This window comes from Siphateles boraxobius, unplaced genomic scaffold (assembly GCF_051911475.1).
Source record: "Siphateles boraxobius isolate OS27281-9 unplaced genomic scaffold, OSU_SipBor_1 130, whole genome shotgun sequence".
Taxonomy (NCBI): Eukaryota; Metazoa; Chordata; class Actinopteri; order Cypriniformes; family Leuciscidae; genus Siphateles; species Siphateles boraxobius.
In genome coordinates this window covers 5,908,571-5,928,191 of record NW_027508734.1, presented here as the reverse complement: position 1 = coordinate 5,928,191, position 19,621 = coordinate 5,908,571, and the positions used below count along the sequence as shown (strand labels likewise).

The window sequence follows — 19,621 nt, the reverse complement described above, 5'->3', positions numbered from 1 at the left end:
TGTAGTTACTGTAAAACTGAAATACGGTATGGTACTGTAAATCTTAATTACAGTAACTTAGAAGCGGAGTCCTGTGTGTATTTTATTTTGATAAGGAGGTTGAGGGCTATTGCTCAGTTGTTTTTTCAATGAAGGAGGGGAATTTCAAGCGGAGTAGTGTGTGTGCATATTTCTTTTACAAAATTATCATCTTTGTTTTGAAATAAAGGTTATCACTGTTATGAGTTTGGTTTGAGTTGCATAATATGTGATACAGAGATTGACAATGTACTGTGTATTTGGTTTAACTTCAAACTACTTTATTTTAATAAATGTTTTATGATGCACAAAAATAAACAATTATTAACTATTACAGAGTAATGATTGAAATAAGAAATATAAGGTTCCATTAATATTATATCATTTAATATCTGAATATCTGTATCTGAATCATTTACAATCACACACCGATTGCAAGTGTAGTGCACAAACCCAGACTACCTCAGCTTAACTAGATTTGCATGTGTGGATTTCAAGGAGGTTTAGATAAGCAATAAATATTTAAATTGATGGTTTTATACTGTCTGTAGCCAATAATTGACGGTACAAAACCCTTTATGGCTGTCCCAAACCATCTCAGAGTAACAACTTTGTTTTTTATTCGTATATGAAAAAGAAGAATTTAACTATTCTGCATGAGATTCCATTGAAAAAAAAAAAAAAAATCCTCTTGGTAAATAATTAGTTAACTGGACTGTAAACAACTTGACAAGTTTAATTGTTTTCCGTCATTTCAAGTAATTATCAAGGGTCAAATTAGATTGGCACATTAAAGGAAAAGTTCACTTATATCAAAAATAGTCATTTACTCACACTCAAGTCGTTTCAAACATGTATGAATTCCTTTCTTCTGCTGAACACAAAATATTATATTTTGTAAAATGTTGGTAACCAGACAGTGGATTATGGAAGCTCGTTTCTGCCACAGAATAAGTGAACTATTCCTTTAAAATTACAACTACATGATGTAACCACTATTGTGTGTATGTTCAGGTCTGGTATAAGGAATGTTTTGCTCTTGTTAAAATGTCCACCCAATAAAGAAATGTTTTGCGCAGCAAGAAAACAATTACAGGTCCTTCTCAAAAAATTAGCATATTGTGATAAAGTTGATTATTTTCCATAATGTAATGATAAAAATTAAACTTTCATATATTTTAGATTTATTGCACACCAACTGAAATATTTCAGGTCTTTTATTGTTTTAATACTGATGATTTTGGCATACAGCTCATGAAAACCCAAAAGTCCTATCTCAAAAAATTAGCATATCATGAAAAGGGTCTCTAAACGAGCTATTAACCTAATCATCTGAATCAACTAATTAACTCTAAACACCTGCAAAAGATTCCTGAGGCTTTTAAAAACTCCCAGCCTGTTTCATTACTCAAAACCGCAATCATGGGTAAGACTGCCGACCTGACTGCTGTCCAGAAGGCCATCATTGACACCCTCAAGTAAGAGGGTAAGACACAGAAAGAAATTTCTGAACAAATAGGCTGTTCCCAGAGTGCTGTATCAAGGCACCTCAGTGGGAAGTCTGTGGGAAGGAAAAAGTGTGGCAAAAAACGCTGCACAACGAGAAGAGGTGACCGGACCCTGAGGAAGATTGTGGAGAAGGACCGATTCCAGACCTTGGGGACCTGCGGAAGCAGTGGACTGAGTCTGGAGTAGAAACATCCAGAGCCACCGTGCACAGGCGTGTGCAGGAAATGGGCTACAGGTGCCGCATTCCCCAGGTCAAACCACTTTTGAACCAGAAACAGCGGCAGAAGCGCCTGACCTGGGCTACAGAGGAGCAGCACTGGACTGTTGCTCAGTGGTCCAAAGTACTTTTTTCGGATGAAAGCAAATTTTGCATGTCATTCGGAAATCAAGTGGCCAGAGTCTGGAGGAAGACTAGGGAGAAGGAAATGCCAAAATGCCTGAAGTCCAGTGTCAAGTACCCACAGTCAGTGATGGTCTGGGGTGCCATGTCAGCTGCTGGTGTTGGTCCACTGTGTTTTATCAAGGGCAGGGTCAATGCAGCTAGCTATCAGGAGATTTTGGAGCACTTCATGCTTCCATCTGCTGAAAAGCTTTATGGAGATGAAGATTTCATTTTTCAGCACGACCTGGCACCTGCTCACAGTGCCAAAACCACTGGTAAATGGTTTACTGACCATGGTATTACTGTGCTCAATTGGCCTGCCAACTCTCCTGACCTGAACCCCATAGAGAATCTGTGGGATATTGTGAAGAGAAAGTTGAGAGACGCAAGACCCAACACTCTGGATGAGCTTAAGGCCGCTATCGAAGCATCCTGGGCCTCCATAACACCTCAGCAGTGCCACAGGCTGATTGCCTCCATGCCACGCCGCATTGAAGCAGTCATTTCTGCAAAAGGATTCCCGACCAAGTATTGAGTGCATAACTGAACATAATTATTTGAAGGTTGACTTTTTGTATTAAAAACACTTCTTTTATTGGTTGGATGAAATATGCAAATTTTTTGAGATAGGAATCTTGGGTTTTCATGAGCTGTATGCCAAAATCATCAGTATTAAAACAATAAAAGACCTGAAATATTTCAGTTGGTGTGCAATGTATCTAAAAAGTTGATTTTTTCAACGGCCACCTGTGGTATCAGTTGGTTGATAGTGGGATAGTTGACATTGGTGTGAACTGTCGATTAAACTGCATTGAGGAATATGAATCCAATGCTGTCAATGTCTAAACCACACTTTTTGCTACAACTCCCAAACAATATCCGACATAAATGGGATACTCGGTTTTTAAACCCCATTCTGTCATCTTTGCAAAAAATCCTCTGCCCTGGTTGGTCTTGAAATAAATGGCTCCAAGACGCGTTCCCTCTCCGTTGTCCCACAGGGACAGTGAGGTGAAACACTCACCAGCCTGGAAATGGAACTCTTGATACGGTCCGGCTGGTTCTCCAAAAACTTGAACTCTCCCATCTGTAAGCCAAACCTTGTCAGCCTTCACCTGCCATCCTCCCAGCCAGACTCCGATCTTCTGTAATCTGGCACCGTTGTTCTCACCAGTCAATGAGAATCCACAACCTCCGCTTGCACCAAAGTTGAAGAGTTGTTGGGTGGGACATCTTTGGATTAAATCAATCTGAAAAATACAGAACAGAATTAGCATCAGCTTTATGCTTAATTGTAGCGTTTCCCAACCCAGGTTTTGGAGACAACACGCTGGATTTCTTTCTTAACTGACCCATTCATTTTGGGTCTTGAAGTGTATACCAATAAGCGGACTCGAATCAGGTGTGTCTAAAGAGGCAAACATGCAAAATAACCAATTAGACAATTTGGCTCTGGGAACAGGGTTGGGAAACATTAGCAGCTTTTCCACTGCCAGGCCAAACAGTTCTTAGAATGGTTAAAGTTATAGTTTGGCACGGCTACAAAGCGTTCTCGACCATGAATTCTCAACAGTGCATGTCCCGTGGCTCCTCAACATAAGTCATGGCCACTAGAAAAAACATTGTTCCCTCAACATGGTGTACAGTGTTGTTCTGGAATGAGACAGAAAAGTCCTCAGTTTTTGGTTTGTTTGTAATAAATCATTTGAAAATTCATGTCCCAGTTACACTTATTGTCATATTTTATTGGTTATATAACAATACATAAAAATAGACCAAATACAATTCTATTTTGTATTTAATTAACAAGGCTATTAAATGCTCCGTTTATTAAAACCAAGTATAAATCTAAAGTTAGTGTTTAAGCATTTTTACATGTATTCCAAAATAATAACTGGAGGTAGTAATAATTGAAAGAAATATAGGCCCATTTTATTTCTGAACTGGTGTTGATCAGTCATCAAGCTCATTAAACACGATCAGAGACAAAGATGTACCTTTAGTTTCACCAAGCTGATTGCTCACTAAAACCCTCTACTAGCCTACGGTCATTATGTTTGCAGACCATTTCACGTTCAATTTTAACGTCACAAAGTGCTGATATCCAAGTAGGCCAGTTGTTTACTTGCTTTTTAATTAGTCTTCCGATTACCTTATTTTGTTCATTCATACGTATTCGTGAATGTGGAATGTGCATGAAAAAAAAGTTATCATAGCCATTCACTACCGATCATCCTCCCCCACCTTTTGCTAAACCTACAAATAACATTTTAAAATGTAACTAACTTCATTTTAAACAACCTGTTGGAATGCTGTTGCTACTAAATAACCAATTAAAGTAAAAAAAAAAAAAGTTTTTCATCGGCCTACGCACGTAAAAGTGGACTTTTTTGCGAATAAAGAGCATGCCAAATGAAAACATTAACTTGTGCACAATCTGCCCTGCCTAACGGCCAGGAGCCGCAATACTGAATGCAAATACATTTTGAGAAGAGGGGCAGGATGCCACTGCTCTGACACACAACACATTTTAATTAGCCTCATCTGTTACCGCTTTGTCCGGGCGGAGACCCATCGCGTCAAATTCACTCATCGCCCGGCCAGCTACAATAAACTCAAACCGCATACACATACTTGTAAGTATAATTACCTGTTAGCTTGTATTGTCTGATTCCTGGTGTGAAGGAGACGAAAATAAAACGTGCTTGTTGGTATCGAGGGCTTCCGGTATTTATAGCGCTCTGTCACGGTCTTCGCCAATAATGGCGCCAACCCTATACGGCTATGTTGTGTGATGTGGGAAATGTTTATATACATTTATTTCTTAAAATAACGTTGCATTGTGTTGATATGAATACTATCATAGGTTTCTTTTATTTTTGATGTGAAGTTGACTTGAGCACTGTAAACCCCCCCCCCCCCTGGTTTTTGTAAATGGTTTACTCCAAAGCACTTAGCTTACTTTGTAGGCTACACGGTCATAATCGTTTAAGAATCGTTATATTTCATCCTAACACGACTAATTACATTGAAGAATGTTGCAATCCATAGCCTAAAATTATTAAATAAAACAATCTAATTTCATCTTAAATACATTCCAACATAGCCTACAAGAGAAAAGTTGTGTTATATCTTCTGCTGCGAGGTTTCTCTGAATAACGCAGATATATGCGTGTGTACAGCTGGCTACAGACGTCTGTAATCTGGGTCTGTAGTTTATTGTGAGAACTGGGGCCTGGTGTCACTTTGCCTATACGCTCAAAAAGGCATTGCTATTGCGTATGCAATTTCCCACGCACATAAAGGGATTCATCGCCTCATGCACTCTTTTACTGGAGTGAGTTATGAAGTAGCTATAACGATTTAAACTGTTAAACGTCTGATACATATTTCGATTAAACATGGACTCCCATTGACATTGAGTTAGGCTACTGACATTTCATGAAATAATTATCTAAAAGTAAAAAAAAAAATCATTTAAAAATATAAATATTTGTAGTTGCTGCTTTTTATTTATTTATTTATTTATTTATTTATTTATTTATTTATTTATTTATTTTAGGCATTCTGTGTTTGAATGTTTTATCTGAGTGCTTGGCGCATGATAATTACACTTTAAATTGTGTTCTAAATAGCAGAACTTATCATGTTCTGAGAAAATATTTTCGTGCGAAAAATTATCAATGATAACTCGCTTGACTCTGCCTTAGCATGGACAGTATTATGACCTACGCCGAAAGGCTCGGTGATCGAACATTGGCTGTTTTGAATAAGTCCGATAACACAGTACTAGCTACAAACTCTGGTTGGTAAAACATTTGCCCACATTCTTGTCCAGGTCTGAGTCGAGGTGCAATATGCGCGTTCAATATGAAACTTTTCAAGATACAATAAAAAAATTTGCCTAAAATTGTCTTTGCTTCATGGTCCATGTGTAAATTTGGCTAAAGGTTGGCCTTTACTCACAAATATGCTGATCTGAGGTCAGTTCTTTAGTTTTCTCCAAGTATGATGATAGATTTTGGGATCGGAAAACTGTTCCTGGATCAGCATTTACAAGAGGACATTATTTAGAGCGTTGCTCCTCATGGTCCATCAGAATTGATATGTCTGTCCTCAGAGACATCGGGTTGACCTTTATAAGTTCGCTGCACACTGTGCATGCAGACAGCATCTGAAGTTCTTGAAAACAGGGGAATTCAAGCACCAAAGGGGCATTTTAAAGGGCATCTGGAGGGTCAGGGTCTCTCAAAGTTTGACAAACAAGTGACTACAAAAATAAAGCATTATTTGGAACCAATATATTAAAACCTCTTGCATGATTATTATCAACTGTTCAAAAATTTATTATTTTACTCTTGTTTAATATTATCATATTTATTGCTATTGTGTCTACCAGGATGGACCCTTTGCAAAATAATGAACTTCATAAAACAAGCAGATTTTTTTTATATTTTCTTTTTTTAGTATGTACATTTATATTACCATTATGTTTACTTCAGCAAGGCTGAATTGACAGCAAATAATAAAAAAAATACAGCAAACCAATACAAATAGAGCAAAACAGTAATACTGATTTCTATTTGAATATGCGTTAAAATGTAATTTATTACTGCGATCAAAGCTGAATTTTCAGCATCATTACTCCAGTCTTCAGTGTCACATTCTTCAGAAATCATTCTAATATGATGATTTTCTGCATGCTCAAGAAACGTTCCTTATTTTTAATGTTAAAAACAGCTAAGCTGCTTGATGTTTTGTAAAAACGGTGATGCATTTAATTAAAACAAATCTGAATAGACAGTTCAAAATAACAGCATTTGAAATATAACTATATGTTTTACTGGCACTTTTGATCAAATTGATACAACCTTGCTGAAAAAAATTATAATTTTTTGGAAACGGAAAACACTTACAGATCCTAAACTTTTAAATGGTATAGTGCACATTATCACATTGTGTTATCATTAAATGACAAATAAATAAATGAATAAATAAAACAGTTAACACTGCTGTGGTTTCTAATTGAGATGCTGGGAGTGACTGGATTTGACATGACTGCCACAAATCACTTTTTTTTTTTTTTGCAAAGTCATTGGAATGCAATTGTGGATTTCCCCCCCTCTCGCTCTTCAAGTAATGCAACAATTATATATGCTATATGGTTTCTCCAGAAGTTGACCCTACTTATAGACCCAGAAAGTTGAAAAGTGCACCATTTTATCTGCATTTGTATTTGTATGTTAATCTCTGTTACATCTGAATTGAGTCTCCTGGAGTTAATGTTTTAAGATGCCTTTCCTACCATTTAGGAGACACACAACAATGCACCAACTTTGACTTGTGACTTTGCATGTTGGGAATTTGGAAGAATCTACATTCATTGGGAAAAGTTTCACGCAGTCAAACTAAAACAGTGTAATTATAAGTTGAAACATGACTGGAGTGAGTGTTTTACATCCTCTTATAAAAACCTCCACATTGCTTGATCTGATCTGACCAAAAGAGAAATGGGCACATATGGTAATTGCAGTGAATTTAGGCTAATTAGAATTGTCAAGAGGTTTTATCATCCATTAGAGATAGCAGGATTTACTACACATACAATAAGCATGCCACTGAATGCACATCTGTCTAGTAGTTTAAGAGGAGACTGAAATTTGAAGTTTCTGCTGATGAAATGATGTTAGCATGGCCATGTTCATTACCTTAAAAAGCTATAGTGCAGATAATGACTAGAAACCCCAAAATAGCAATTAATGGGTAAATGAAAGAAGTCGACTAATGCACCCAGACACACTTTCAGTTAGATTGCATATTATTTTCGTCTAATTGAAGTGTTTTTTCCCCCCTAAAATCTAACAATGTTGGTCTTATAAAATAAAATCTGTACTTGATGTCATAAGTGATAAATTATAGATTCTTTCAAAGACTTGGAAATAGACCCATTCAGACACATGTAAACGTCGTGGGGGGAAACGACACGCTGTTGAGGAATTATTTTTCAACATTTCATCTGTTTGACGCGCGTAATAGCGAGGCGGAGGAATATTATATCCTCGCGTAATTACCTCAGATTATATGTAAGCGTTTGGGTTTTCTGTGTGTGGGCCATAAAAGAGAATTTTAAATGTGTGTTTTCACTTGATGGGAAGGGGGTCTCTTTCAGACGAAACAGACCCCTATTTTTAAGGTAATAATTTACCTGTCAGGATCGCAGCGGAAGCACAGCAAGACGCCACTTCACCGCGGCACTAATGGAAAATACAATCTGTGTGTTGCGGAGGATCCCTGAATATGCTTGAATCGGTGTTAAATGTGAGTAATTTGTCGTCTTTATATCGTTCCAATCTCGCAACACATTATGAGGAGCTCGGCTAAACTTCTCTATGATTCATTTTTAGACTCAAATGAACATTAAAGATAAAAAAGTTCTGTTAACGTCAGGCGTTTTGCAAATGAACCATGCACTTTAGCTGACCTCATTGTATCAAATAGAGAAAATAGCGCATACTTCCTCATATTTGCTAGAAAATTAGCTAAAGATTATAAAATACTGTGAAAAACATTATTGTTTGTGAAACGACCTAGTGGAACTTTTAGTACAAGTGCGCCACCGTCTGTTAAGAGTGTGAATTACATACTTGCATGTTTGCTGTAGTTCGGCCTACTCTTAGTACATAAACAGATTTTACTCAAAAGTCTTTTGAAAATCTTGTTTATTTTCATTTGTAGCCTACTCCTAAACACATAAATATTGTTAAAAGCCAAGAATGTCTAGACAATTTACCAGATAGGTCTATATCATAATTTAAATGTCATTTACAGGCATAAAGGCTCTCTTTAAATTCCCAACACTCCTTTTCAGTCCAGTTTGTAGTAACATCCATTGTTTCCTCCAAGCATCTCCTCAACTTTCTCCAGCAACTTAAGCACGTGAGATTCCCGATATCTGTTGTCAAGCACGTGGCATCTATTCCCACACCTCCGAACCAGCCGCTCCAGGTCCCCGTTTCTCTTCACGTGCTGCTGGACACTCTCTCCTAATGTTTCCCCCCAGGTGAGCAGAACAATAGTGTGGCTCCATGATGTTTCTCCTAACGCTGATATGGTACGTTCCACGGCACGACTGTACTGACCAGTGAAGGATATATAAGCGGGAATCACCAGGATGAATGCATGTGGTCCAGGTTGACACAGAGAGACACTTTGAGAGAGATGTTTTTGAAATGTGCCTTTACTGTCAATCCCAGATCTCCACTTGAGGCCCTGAGGCTCTACAATAGTGACTTGCCTGCCGGAAATCTCTCCTCTCCAGGGGTTGCATCCATTTGCATCAGGGCCCACGATGGTGCATCTCGCTGGATGACGGGATGACCAGGAGTCTCCTAAAAGCATAAGCCTTAGATCAGACACGGGCCAGGGTGTATGTCCGATAGGTTGGAAACTGGTGCTTGAAGATTCAAAGAAGTTTTCCTCACTTTCGCCTTCAGAATTGTCAATCTCACCATCTTTCTCATTTTGCTTGGCCTGCAGTGTTCGTTTAACCCTCTGGTTCTTTACCGATCGGTTGTTTGCACAGTTTATAGTAGCCAGCACCAATCGCTCTTCACTTCTTGTGTCCTTTGCATCGCAAATGACACCATCCACTCCTATTTCTTGATTCATTCGATGGATGTCTTCACCTTCCATTTGTTTCCCATTCATTTCAGCGCTGTTTGTCCATGGGCGATACCCTGAGGAAGGCTCTTTGTGTATCAATTTAAGCTCGGTGTTATACAAATACTTCTCCCATTTGTCAAGTTCCTCTCGCTTCTTTTCCAGCTTGTCCTGTTCATTTTTTACCTCCTGCGTTCTGCTGTCCAGATGGTTTTGACGTTCCTCAAGCTCCTTTTCTCTCACATCTAGTGTTGTTTTTAGGAGCTCTAGCATTTGGGTTTTGGCCTCAAAATCGCTCTCTTTGTTCTTTAGATCTAATTCTTGGTTCTGCAGAAATTTGTTTTTATCATCTTTCGTAGCGAGCTCCAGTTCCAGCTGACGCAGGTCTGTTTCTCTGGTGTCTAAAGAGCGTTCTCTGTCTTTCAAAACATCCTGCTGTTTCTTCAGACCGCGTAACAAGTCTTCATGCTGTTCTTCCCGTTTTTGCATGACTTGCTCTCTTTTCACTAAATAGATTTCTTTACTCTTCAGCTTTTGTTCTCTTTGAGAAAGCACTTCTTCGCCTTTTACCAGCTCTTGCTCCCTTTTTCCTAATGCTTTTCTAATGCTCTCAAGCTCCAGGTCATGTTCACGCCGAGTATTGTCCCGTTTTTCCATGTCTCGTTGTTGCTCCATCAGCCTTTGACCTTTGAGTTCAAGTTCTTGCTCCTTTTCTTGTAATCCTTTTATTTTTTGCAGAATATGATTTTCCTCATTGCTCAACTCGGCTTGCCGTTTCTCTGCGTTGTGTTTGTTATTTTCAAATTCCTCTGAGCTCTTTAAAAGCTCATGGGTTTTTACTTCCCACATCTGCTCTTGTTTATTAAGTTCATTTTCTCTCGTTTCCAGATTTGCTCTGAGCATCTCCAAGGATTTTTCTTCTCCCTTAAGCCTGTGTTGTTCTTTAACAAATTTCTCCTCCATTTCAAACAGCTCTCGTTCTCTCCTTTCTAGCTGCTCTCTACGATTTTCCATATCTTTCTCCTGCTTTTCAGTCAGGTCTTTAATTTCCATCTTCTTGTTCTCCAATATCCTCTCCATTGCTTGTAATTCATCCTTTCGACATTTTATCTGCTGCTCTTGCTCCTTTAATTTTTCCTCTTGAACCATAAGCTCTTCTGCTCTTTTCTCAATCTCTTCTCTCATTCTCATCAGATCTACTGCTAAACGTTCATTATTCTGGCCCTCGTTTTCCAGATTCTTCTCCTCTTCTTTAATCCTGTACATTTGCACCTCCAAATCCTGCTTCTCATCTGTTAGCGCTTGTTCTCTCCTATTAATTTCACCCTCTCTAGTTAACAAATCTTGTTTGTTTTGAGCTAATTTCTCTTCTTTCTTTTCTACCTCCCTCTCTCTTCTGTTAAGCTCTTGTTCTATCTCCGTCTCATGCTCTTCATGCCTTTCTCTCAGTCTTTTCTCATAATACACCTTCATGTCTCGCATATCACTCTCTTTCTCTTTCTCCTTCTCCTCCAGCAGCCGTTTTAACTCGTCTAGCTGTTGTTCTAACCCGTTCATTTCTTTCATCTGGATCTCATAGCGCTCAACTGAAGTCTGAAGTCCCTCACATTTACACTTGAGCTCTTTGAATTCTTTCTCCAGTTCTGCGTTCACGTTTTGTAGGACGTTGTTACGTATTTGCTCTTTACTATGCTGTTGTTTCAGCTCTTCTGAGCGTCTTTCAGTGTCTGCGTGTTGCTGTTGTAACTGACTGATGATATTCTCTTTCATCTCAATTATTTGTCTTGCTTCCTCATACTGTTTCTTTATATTTTCCATCTCCTCTTCTATCACCGCATTCTTTCTTTTGTAGACCTCCATCTTTACGTCAAACTCCTCCTCTAGAAGTTTTAGTTGAACGGCACCTTGTTCAGTATTTGCTTGAATGCTGTTTTTTAACTTTTCTATGTCTCTTATATGCTTTTCATTGAATGTTTGCAGCAGTGTGTCTTTTTCCATATCTCTCTGCTTTAATTTGGTTATTTCTTCTTCTTTTGTTTGTAGCTCCTCCTCTAAATGTTTTAGGTGAGCAGCACTTTCCTCAATATGTGCTTGAATACTCTCTCTTAACTTTTCAATGTCTTTTTGTTTTTCGCAAATATTTTCCCGCAGTGTGTTCATTTCTCTGTCTTTCTCCAGGTCTCTTGTTCTTAATTGGATCATTTCCTCATCTTTTATCTTGAATTCGTCATCTAAACGTTTCAATTGAGCTGCACTTTCTTCAATATTTGACTGAATGCTGTCTTTCAATTTTTCAGCGTCCTGCTGTTGGCCAATAATATTCTTCTTAAGTGTGTGAATTTCATTGTCTTTCTCCAGGTCTCTTTGTATTAATTTGGTTATTTCCTCTTCTTTTATTTTCAGCTCTTCCTCTAAATGCTTCAGTTGAGCCGCACTTTTTTCAGTATGCGACTCAATACAGTCTCTTAATTTTTCAATGTCTTTCTGTTTTTCACTAATGTTTTGCCTAAGTATTTCAATTTCTCTTTCTTTCTCCTGGTCTCTCTGTCTTAATTTTTCATTTTCCTCTTCTTTGACTTTGAATTCCTCCTGTTGATGTTTTAGTTGAGCTGCATTTTCTGCAATATGTGCCTGAACACTGTCTTTTAACTTTTCAATGTCATTTTGTTTTTCGCTAATGTTTTGCTTTAGTTTGTCAATGTATTTGTCATTCTCTAGGTTTCTTTGTTTTAACTTGTCAATTTCATCTTCTTTTGCTTTCAACTCTTCCTCCCAAACTTTAAGTTCCGCTGTGTGTTTTTCAGTATTTGCCTGGACAGTGTCTTTTAACTTTTCTGTATCCCTCTGTTTTTCGTTAATGTTTTGCTTCAATGTCTCCAATTCTCTGTCCTTTTCCTGATCTCTTTGTCTCAATTTGACTATTTCATCTTCTTTTTGCTGAAGCTTCTTTTGCGTTTCAGCATTTCGGTTCAGCTCTTTTTCCTTCTCTCTCATCATTCGCTCTATTTCTTTGTCTTTCCTTACAAGTTTATCTATGAGCGCGTTGTATTTCTCCATAACGTCTCCATGCATTTCTCTCTCGGCTTCTGTTGTTTTCACTTGTTCTCGATAGGACATTCGTAGCGGCTCCATCTCTTTTGTCATCATCTCTATTACCTCTCTCAGCTTGTCCATCTCTTTCTCTCTCTTCTCAACCTTTTCCCTGAATATCTCACCTTGTTCTCTTTCTCTGCTCTCAGCCTTAAGTTTCACCTCCTCAATTTCTCTTAAAATGTTTTCAATTTCATTGTCCTTCTCTTTCAGTTTGCTCTCCATCTCTTGCTTTTTCTGTCTGGCCTCTTCTTCATACTTGCGTTGTGATGAATCCATCTCTTTTTGAGTTTCCTCAGCCTTTCCTCTCATCCTATCATTCTCTTTTCCAGCATCCAACAATTTGTTTTTAAGTTCATTCTTCTCATCCAAGTGTGCTCGCTGAATTTTGGCCTCTCTCTCTTTTCGTTCTTGCTCTTTCACGGCACCCAAGCGCTCCAGTTCTAGCAGTTTCATTTGAAGCTCATCCACTTTCTCTTTAAGTTCTTCCCCCTCGCGCTCTCGTTCCTCTAATCTCATCAGCAGTTGCTCTTTCTCTTTCAGTCCCTGAAGGTGAGTCACCGTGACTTTGCTTATTTCAGCGTTCAGGTCATGTATCTCTCGCTCCTTGTCTTCCGTTAACCACGCCATCCTCTCCTCAAGCTCGCCCATCACACTTCTCCTGTCATCTTCGCCTTTGTAGGGCGCCTCTTCCCTCTCGGCCTTCCCGGGAGATTGTACTTTGTCCTTCTTGCGTCTTTCGAAGAACCACCGAATGCTCTTGACCTCTCGTTCCTTCATCTTCTTCAGTTCTTCGTCCTGCCGTTGAAGCTTCTCACTAAACTCCTTGACCTTCAGTTGAAATTTCTCATTTTTTTGTCTTCCTAACTCCTGAATTTCATGCACTAGTGGCGAGAAGGCCTCACATCGATTTCCCGCCACCATCCTTTCAATCTTCTCCAGAAGTTCCGTTATTTGTGTCTTGGAATTCCGAGGTTCCAAAAAAGAATTGCTGCTGATGACGTGGAACCTATTTGAACATCGTTCCACCAGCCAGCGAAGTTCCTTTCCTCCTCCTTGTATGTGCTGCTCGATCGTGACTCCCTCTCGTAGCTGGTCGCCCCTCGTGAACAGAAGAAACGTATGTCTCCAAACCGTCTCTCCCAGAAGCTCCAAGTGCTCCCGCACCGACTGGGCTTGGACAAACGCATCTACGCGCAACGTCAAAAGAAACGCATGAGGTCCGGGAGGACACAGCATCACACTCATTCCAATCTCTCGCTTCACTCTCTCCGGAGTCGTTCCCTCCGGTCCGCCCTCCCATCCCGGCACATCCACCACTGTCACCAGTCTGTTAGAAACCTCCATCTGCTGCCTCGAACACTCCTCCGTTGCCTCTCCGCTTTGAAAGTATCCCGGTCCTCCGAGGATGGCGTTCCCAGCCGAGCTTTTCCCCGTCTCTCTCTCTCCCAGCAGAACCAGTCTCAGCTCCGGGAGACGCCGTGAACCTCTGGAGAAGAGATTCTTCTCATCCATGTCTTCAGCTTGAGTACTATCATCTAGGAAGAGACACAATACACAGAAACAACTAAATGAAGTGGCTACTTGTGAATAATGGATTTTGTTGACATATCATTTAGATGCATTTTTATTATTACGTTTTTTTGCCAAACAAAGTTTATATATATCATTGTGTTAATGTATTATGTAGGCATATTCAAATCTTACAGAACTGTAGTGCTTACATGCATTCAAGTCACATTTAGAATTTACGTTATTCCATAATTTCAATTTAAATAATGATTCATGTTTAAATGTTAAACGGAGAAAAAGATATTGTTTGCTGTAAAAGCACTAATATACATGTGACTGTTTTAACTACATATTAATGCTGACAAATAAATAATTTGACAAAAATCTTTTAGTTGCTCCTACTCATCTTGTTCCAAACTAGTATGTTGTTTTGTGTGAGGAGGAACCATGCTGATTTACATCAGTGACATCACACCTAGTGCAATGTGTGTAAATGGGCCAAGGTTGAATTAAACTGGAACATGAATTATGTTTTAAGCTATGGTGGACTGGAAGATTTTACATAGTAGTCAAAAAGGTATTTTTATGTTTTTTCTTTAATGGTACTTTTGTTTGTTTGCTTGTTTTGTTTTGCAGTGTGTGAGAAAATACAGCATTAACTTTGTGTGTGTGTGTTTCACAGATGTATATGAATGCCTACGCATTTGGAACAACATGAGGGGAGTAAATCATGACAAAATGTTTATTTCTGGGTGATGAAAATGTGTCTTGTACACTGCCACAGCAAAATTAATGGAATTAAGTCTTAAAGTAATAGATATTTCTATAGTGAATATTTTTTTTCATAGCTAATACCTATGCTCTGCTCTAAAAGTTTCATCAGCTAGAGTAAGATGTTTGTATAAATCAATCTTTAGTGATTATTTTTTTGGAACAGTTTCTTTTCAATTGGTTCTTTTTAGTGAATTTATCCATCTGACTACTGAAAACTAAATAGTTTTCCTCTGTAGAGAAACAAGCATTTCAAATTCAGTTTAGAATGTTTTTTTTTACTTCTGCAAATACCGTAAAGTCTATCTGTTGAATGTAATGCACTGCATTAAATATTAAATATGCACTGTAAATAGGCACTAGATGTCTGTCTATCTATCTATCTATCTATCTATCTATCTATCTATCTATCTATCTATCTATCTATCTATCTATCTATCTATCTATCTATCTATCTATCTATCTATCTATCTATCTATCTTTCTCTCTATCTATCTGTCTATCTATCTATCTATCTATCTATCTATCTATCTTTCTCTCTATCTATCTATCTATCTATCTATCTATCTATCTATCTATCTATCTTTCTCTCTATCTATCTATCTATCTATCTTTCTCTCTATCTATCTATCTATCTATCTGTCTGTCTGTCTGTCTGTCTGTCTGTCTGTCTGTCTGTCTGTCTGTCTGTCTATCTATCTATCTATCTATCTATCTTTCTCTCTATCTATCTGTCTATCTATCTATCTGTCTGTCTGTCTGTCTGTCTGTCTGTCTGTCTATCTATCTATCTATCTATCTATCTATCTATCTATCTATCTATCTATCTATCTATCTGCCTATCTGTCCTTCTATCTGTCTGTCTATCTATCTCTCTGTCTGTCTGTCTGTCTGTCTATCTATCTATCTATCTATCTATCTATCTATCTATCTATCTATCTATCTATCTATCTATCTATCTATCTATCTATCTATCTATCTATCTATCTATCTATCTATCTATCTATCTATCTATCTATCTATCTATCTGTCTGTCTGTCTGTCTGTCTGTCTGTCTGTCTGTCTGTCTGTCTGTCTATCTATCCGTCTGTCCTTCTATCTGTCTGTCTGTCTGTCCTTCTATCTATCTATGTCTATCCTTCTGTCTGTCTATCTTTCTGTTTATCTGTCTATCTATCGGTCTGTCTGTCTGTCTGTCTATCTATCTATCTATCTATCTATCTATCTATCTATCTATCTATCTATCTATCTATCTATCTATCTATCTATCTATCTATCTATCTGTCTGTCTGTCTGTCTGTCTGTCTGTCTGTCTGTCTATCCGTCTGTCCTTCTATCTGTCTGTCTGTCTGTCTGTCCTTCTATCTATCTATGTCTATCCTTCTGTCTGTCTATCTTTCTGTTTATCTGTCTATCTATCGGTCTGTCTGTCTGTCTATCTATCTATCTATCTATCTATCTATCTATCTATCTATCTATCTATCTATCTATCTATCTATCTATCTATCTATCTATCTATCTATGTCTATCCTTCTGTCTGTCTATCTTTCTGTTTATCTGTCTATCTATCTGTCTGTCTGTCTATCTATCTCTCTGTCTGCCTGTCTGTCTATCTATCTGTCTGTCTATCTGTCTGTCTATCTATCTATCTATCTTTCTATCTCTCTATCTCTCTGTGTCTCTGTCTTTGTGTCACTCACTCGTCAGCACGGCTCTGATGGTTCCTCTGTGCGTCTGCGCCTCCATCAGCCTCTGTTTCTTCCTCCTTTCTCTCGCCCTTCGTTTACTCTCCACCTCCAGCTCCAGAAGCAGCACATCCATCTCATAACATCTCCCTCCTCTCTCTGCGACCAGCTCATCCAACTTCTTCATCAGTTCCTTCACCTGCGATCTATCATCGACGCGCCTCTTGTTCTCCAGAACGTGAAATCGGTTCCCACATCGATCCAGGAGCCTCTGGAAGGCCTTGCCGCCGTTTCGAATCCTCTGTTCGATGGGAACGGAGCCCAGTTCGTCCCCGCGTGTGAACAGCACCAGTGTGTGATCCCACACCGCTTTTCCCAGAAGCTCCAGGTGCTCCTCGATCTGCTGATGGTAGTCGGCTGTCACTGACGTACAGGATCGCACCACTAGAAGAACGGCGTGAGGGCCTGGCGGACACAAGGACATGCTTCGCTTAGTTTCTCTCCTCACCCAGCCGGGAGTCCCGTTCACCGGATAGTACCATTCCCATCCCGGTGTGTCCACAACCGTGACGCGCCTTCCCTCCACGTCGACGCGTCTCTTCACACACTCCTCAGTCGGCTTATTCGACTCCAACCCTCCTGCCAGGCCGAGGATGTTATTTCCAGCTGAGCTCTTCCCGGCACCTTTGCGGCCGAGTAAAACCACACGAAGTTCAGGAAGAGGAGACGGCTGGTGACTGAGACTTCCTCCATTCGCCTCAACTGTCTGCGGCCTCCTGTCTGTGACAGATAGGTAATTTTTCGTTTTAATGCACTGCCGTTCAAAAGTAATTCATACTTCTTTCATTCAGCAAGGATGTATTAAATTGGGCAAAAGGGATTTTGAAGACATTTATAATGTACAAAACATTTCCATTTGAATAAATGCTGTTCTTTTGAATTCTCTGTTCATCAAAGAATCATGAAAAGAATGCATCATAGTTTCTATAAAAATATAAAACTGTTTTCAACATTGAAAATAATCAGAAATCATCATATTAGAATGATTTCTGAAGGATCATGTGAGTAATGACGATGAACATTCAGCTTTGATCACAGGAATAAATTACTTTTTAATATATTCAATTAGTTTAGTTATTTTATGTGTAGTAACATTTGACAATATTTTTGTTTTTAATGTATTTTTGATCAAAAAATGCTGCCTAGAGCATAAGAGAATTTAAAAAAACATTAAAAAATCTTACTGCACTCAAACTTCTGAATGGTATATGTATGTATTGTATTTAAATAACTGTATTTTTTTTATTATATTATTTTTAAAAAAGTTTACAGGTGTCATATCACTGTCTTTTTAGTGAGAAAAAGCCTGAATCTCCCTTTGGAAGAAGATCTTATGCAGTGACCCCAAAAGTTATTCACAGACCTAAGCCACACTTAAAAATGTCTGAGTTTTATTGCATTAGATAGCAAAATATTAAAGCAAGTATCATTCATTTTAAGTATGATAGCAAAAACGCACCTTTCAAGCAAATCATTTGACATAAAGCCATTTGGGTGTTGAAAATGAGTCAGTCAGTATACTCTCAGAAAAAAAGGTACAAAAGCTGTTAGAGGGGCAGTATAAGGTACTAATATGCAGACATTAGGGGTAAATAAGGTCTAAAATGTACCTTTTGAAAAGAGGTTCCTCTTATTCCTGAGTATTGTGACACTTTGTGTTGGTTTGTCATTAGTAAATGTAAAAAGGCTCTGAAGGTACACACACTTGCTTTGATATATTGTTTGTCTAATGCAAAGAAGTTCAGACATGTTGTCATGCATGTGTACATCTGTGGTCTCTCTTCAATCATGATCATACTCTGCTCACCCAAGAACGAGGGATCCTCCTCCTGTTTCTCCATCTTTGTCTCTGTCTTCGTCCTCCTTTGCTCTTCGTTTTCAGCTGTATTGTTTTACGTTGGCATTGTTTTACGCCTCAGTATCTTTCAAGCATAATCGATTCACTTCCTACATGCATGGAACGACAGTAGAGCGGAACAAAGTGCTGAACGTGGAAGCTTGTTCACGTGACTAACCTGTGGTTTTCTGAAACTCGCACAGGAAACGCCATGTACTGCTCGCATGGGTATGGCGGAAATCAGAAAGGAGCCTTGTGGTCAGTGTTGCTCTTTTCATATGTGCATTGACTAGCTCTATCTCATCATGCTTTGTTTTGAATCAATATTTGGTCATCAGTAAGGCTTATTTGTGTTTTATGTTGTTGTTGTATTTCAGGGGAAGTGTCTTGACCGGGTATATATGCATATATTAACATACATGCGTATAATAACATATATGCTCATAACCCCTAACCTTTTAGTTTTGGCCCACCAAAAATGTTCATGAAAAGCCCATTTATAATCCCTGGACTGCATCCACCCTCTGTTATGCAACTAGATGTAACTTTCTACGGTCAAACTGCTTTGACAAGCACTCTTATTGTACCAAAGCATTACATCTTCTGAATTAAAGTTCATGGTGAAAGAAAGTTGCCTGTTCTCCAATGTAAAGGTGAGCTCATGCCTGTGACTCATAGTCTCCCAAAGCATCCGAAGGGGTCTGAACATGTTTTCTCAAAGAAACATTGGCAAATGGGATTTTTCCATATATAATGCCTGAAGCAATGACTCAAACTGCCCATTAGAGCCATAATGCAGTGCGAAAATGGAGGAAGAAGAAATGCTCTTATATTCGCTGAAAACAAGTCTTAATAACTTATGCATCATCTTTTGCTTCTCAGGTGAATATATCTTGCTTTAAGGATGTCTAGATGTTTTTTACAGGTAAGCAAAGAGACTGATCTGATGAAGAGGAAAGGTTTACTGTAGAAATACAGGGAACTGTTCAGTATTATAACTCATAACTACTTATACTGCCATACAAGGCAATATGCAGTCATTTTGAAGCACTGGGATTTAGAAAAAAATGGCTTTGATGTTATTATGATTTATATAAA

At 38.5% G+C, this 19,621-nt stretch overlaps 1 protein-coding gene, 1 long non-coding RNA gene and 1 pseudogene across 2 annotated transcripts; 1 reads left to right on the top strand and 2 right to left on the bottom strand.

Annotated features, from left to right (window-relative positions):
* Positions 1 to 2,608: 2,608 nt before the first annotated feature.
* Positions 2,609 to 3,156, bottom strand: LOC143737834 (aerolysin-like protein; annotated as a pseudogene).
* Positions 3,157 to 8,611: 5,455 nt separating this feature from the next.
* Positions 8,612 to 18,679, bottom strand: LOC143736799 (uncharacterized). The gene is made up of 3 exons (XM_077227505.1): positions 18,494 to 18,679; positions 16,642 to 17,406; positions 8,612 to 14,196 (listed from the first exon to the last, which is right to left on the bottom strand). Exons 1-3 carry the CDS (start codon positions 18,525 to 18,527, stop codon positions 8,774 to 8,776), a joined length of 6,222 nt encoding a protein of 2,073 aa, XP_077083620.1. The 5' UTR covers positions 18,528 to 18,679; the 3' UTR covers positions 8,612 to 8,773.
* On the top strand, positions 17,322 to 19,192 carry LOC143736800 (uncharacterized). The gene is made up of 3 exons (XR_013203577.1): positions 17,322 to 17,419; positions 18,727 to 18,781; positions 18,901 to 19,192. It is a non-coding gene; the product is annotated as an uncharacterized LOC143736800 (long non-coding RNA).
* Positions 19,193 to 19,621: the final 429 nt, after the last annotated feature.

Bases quoted from the DNA above. Each gene is read 5' to 3' on its own strand.
- LOC143736799 (XM_077227505.1), bottom strand. From the start codon at position 18,527: ATGGAGAAACAGGAGGAGGATCCCTCGTTCTTGG. The intron at 17,407-18,493 runs GTGAGCAGAGTA...TATCTGTCACAG, and splicing joins GGAGGATCCCTCGTTCTTGG to ACAGGAGGCCGCAGACAGTT. The intron at 14,197-16,641 runs GTGAGTGACACA...GTCTCTTCCTAG, and splicing joins CATCAGAGCCGTGCTGACGA to ATGATAGTACTCAAGCTGAA.